Below are 1,879 nucleotides of genomic sequence, written 5' to 3' on the forward strand. Positions count from 1 at the left end.
AAAAAAAAAAAAAGAAGCTAGAAAACCTAAGTGTGGGACCTGGCCTTGCCACAAGCTTTCTTTGTGGTCCCTTCTCTTCTCTGAGCTTCCATCTTCTCATCTACAAAATGCAGGAGTTTGATAATCTCAGGTCTCTTCCAGTGTTGATGGGAGTAAGCTCCCAAGGCTCAGCCATGTTATGGACTGGCCACCTCTGGGGCAGCCATAATTGACATGGCTCTCGGAGGAGCCTCCGGCTGAGCCTTCCCAAACTACTTTGGTTCTACAGCTGGGTTTAGAGTGAAGAAAGGATGGTCCTCAGGCCCTAGCTACAAACTTCAGCCTTTCTGCCTTCTATCCTTGTTCCACAGAACCCACATGAGGTCACAGCTCAGGGGAATACCTCGCAAGGACCTTCACATCATGCCTACCTCCAAACCTGAGGGATAGCTCAGGACTTAGAGTGCTTAGCCTGGGTTCAACACCTCAGCCCCTCACCACTGCCTGTCCACCTCAAATAAAGCTTCTGTATGGAGGAGGGTCAAAAGGACCCCTAAGACCCAGCCTCTAGCTTCTCCCCTTGAAACCAGATCCACTCATCCCCACCCAGCTCCCCCCACCAGGTGCCCTGGAACCTACTTTGTGCCTTTTTCTTTTGTTCTTCAATGAGAGTGGAGCAAAGGGAAATGAGTGACTGGATACCTCCTTTGTTGGCAGTGAGGGAGAGAGGTAACACTTTCTCCATTACCTCAATCCATTCATCCAGGTCTGCTTCTTCCTCTCCACTCTTCCTGATCTCATAGGTTAGACTGTCACCTAGAGAAGGAGTGAGAGTGTAGACTCAGATTTGTTTCACTGCTTGTTAGCTATGTCATGTTGGACAAGTCATTTATTCCCCTGATCCTCAGTTTCCTTCCCTGTAAAAGGGTTGGGTAAAGACTGAATGAGATAATATATGTGAAATAATTAACACAAGGCTTACCAGGTAGAAGTATGCAATAGACATTAAACAGTACTGTTGTACTATACAGCCAGGGAAGTGTTTATCTTGTTATTGCTCTACGTCTATAACCTGGTCCAATATCTATACAATTAAATGAATTAAGGGGAGTCAACATCTATCTTAGTTCTTGAGGACAAGTGAAGGACCCCTGAACTGAGGGCTCTCAGAGGGCAGGACAATATGAGGGGGCAGGGCCTACCCCTATACCATCTTCTTCCCATACTCAAGCATCCAGCAACCTCCCAGCACACAGGTCCTGTGATGGGAAGATTCTGATCTGAAAGTGGGGGTAGCACCTGGCTTCAAGGATGAGGGTAGCCGGTCCATACCTGATTGGCTATACCCACTGCTTACAGCTGGCATCACTGCCCAGGCAGTAAGGGTCATCCCGTGCTTCAACTACCACCCATGGGTCCTCTCTAAAATAGCTAGTGTGGGTTGGACTTAACACATTGCCACACAGGAAAAACATTTTTTTTTTCCTTAGGGCCAGGGTGTTTTATTATGAAAATAGAATAAAACCTTGAAAATAAAATCATGCTTTCTAATTTAATGAAAAATTTGTGCCTGTAATGTTAGCATTTTGGAAGGCTGAGGCAAGTGAATTGCTTGAGGTCAGGAGTTCAAGACCAGCCTAAGCAAAAGCAAGACCCTGTCTACTAAAAATAGAAAACCTAGCAGGGCATTGTGGCAGGCTCCTGTAGTCTCAGCTTCTCAGGAGGATCCTTCTCAAGAGGATCCCTTGAGCCCAAGAGTTTGAGGTTGCTGTGAAGTATAATAATATCATGGCATTCTACCTAGGGTAACAGAGTGAGACTGTCTAAAAAAAATTTTTTTGGCAGTGCCTGTGGTTCAGTGGGTGGGGTGCTGGCCCCATATACCAAGGGTGGCAGGTTC

The 1,879-nt window shown here is 46.5% G+C and overlaps 1 protein-coding gene across 1 annotated transcript in view; it reads right to left on the reverse strand.

Moving 5' to 3' along the window:
- FAM186B (family with sequence similarity 186 member B) overlaps nucleotides 1–1,879 on the reverse strand; it is a 27,419-nt gene that overhangs the window by 21,687 nt on the left and 3,853 nt on the right. Inside the window, 1 exon segment of the mRNA XM_003793648.3 lies at nucleotides 619–795. Within this exon segment, the coding sequence (XP_003793696.2) occupies nucleotides 619–795 (177 nt within the window).

This window comes from Otolemur garnettii, unplaced genomic scaffold (genome assembly GCF_000181295.1).
Source record: "Otolemur garnettii isolate 467f Iridium unplaced genomic scaffold, OtoGar3 scaffold00070, whole genome shotgun sequence".
Taxonomy (NCBI): Eukaryota; Metazoa; Chordata; class Mammalia; order Primates; family Galagidae; genus Otolemur; species Otolemur garnettii.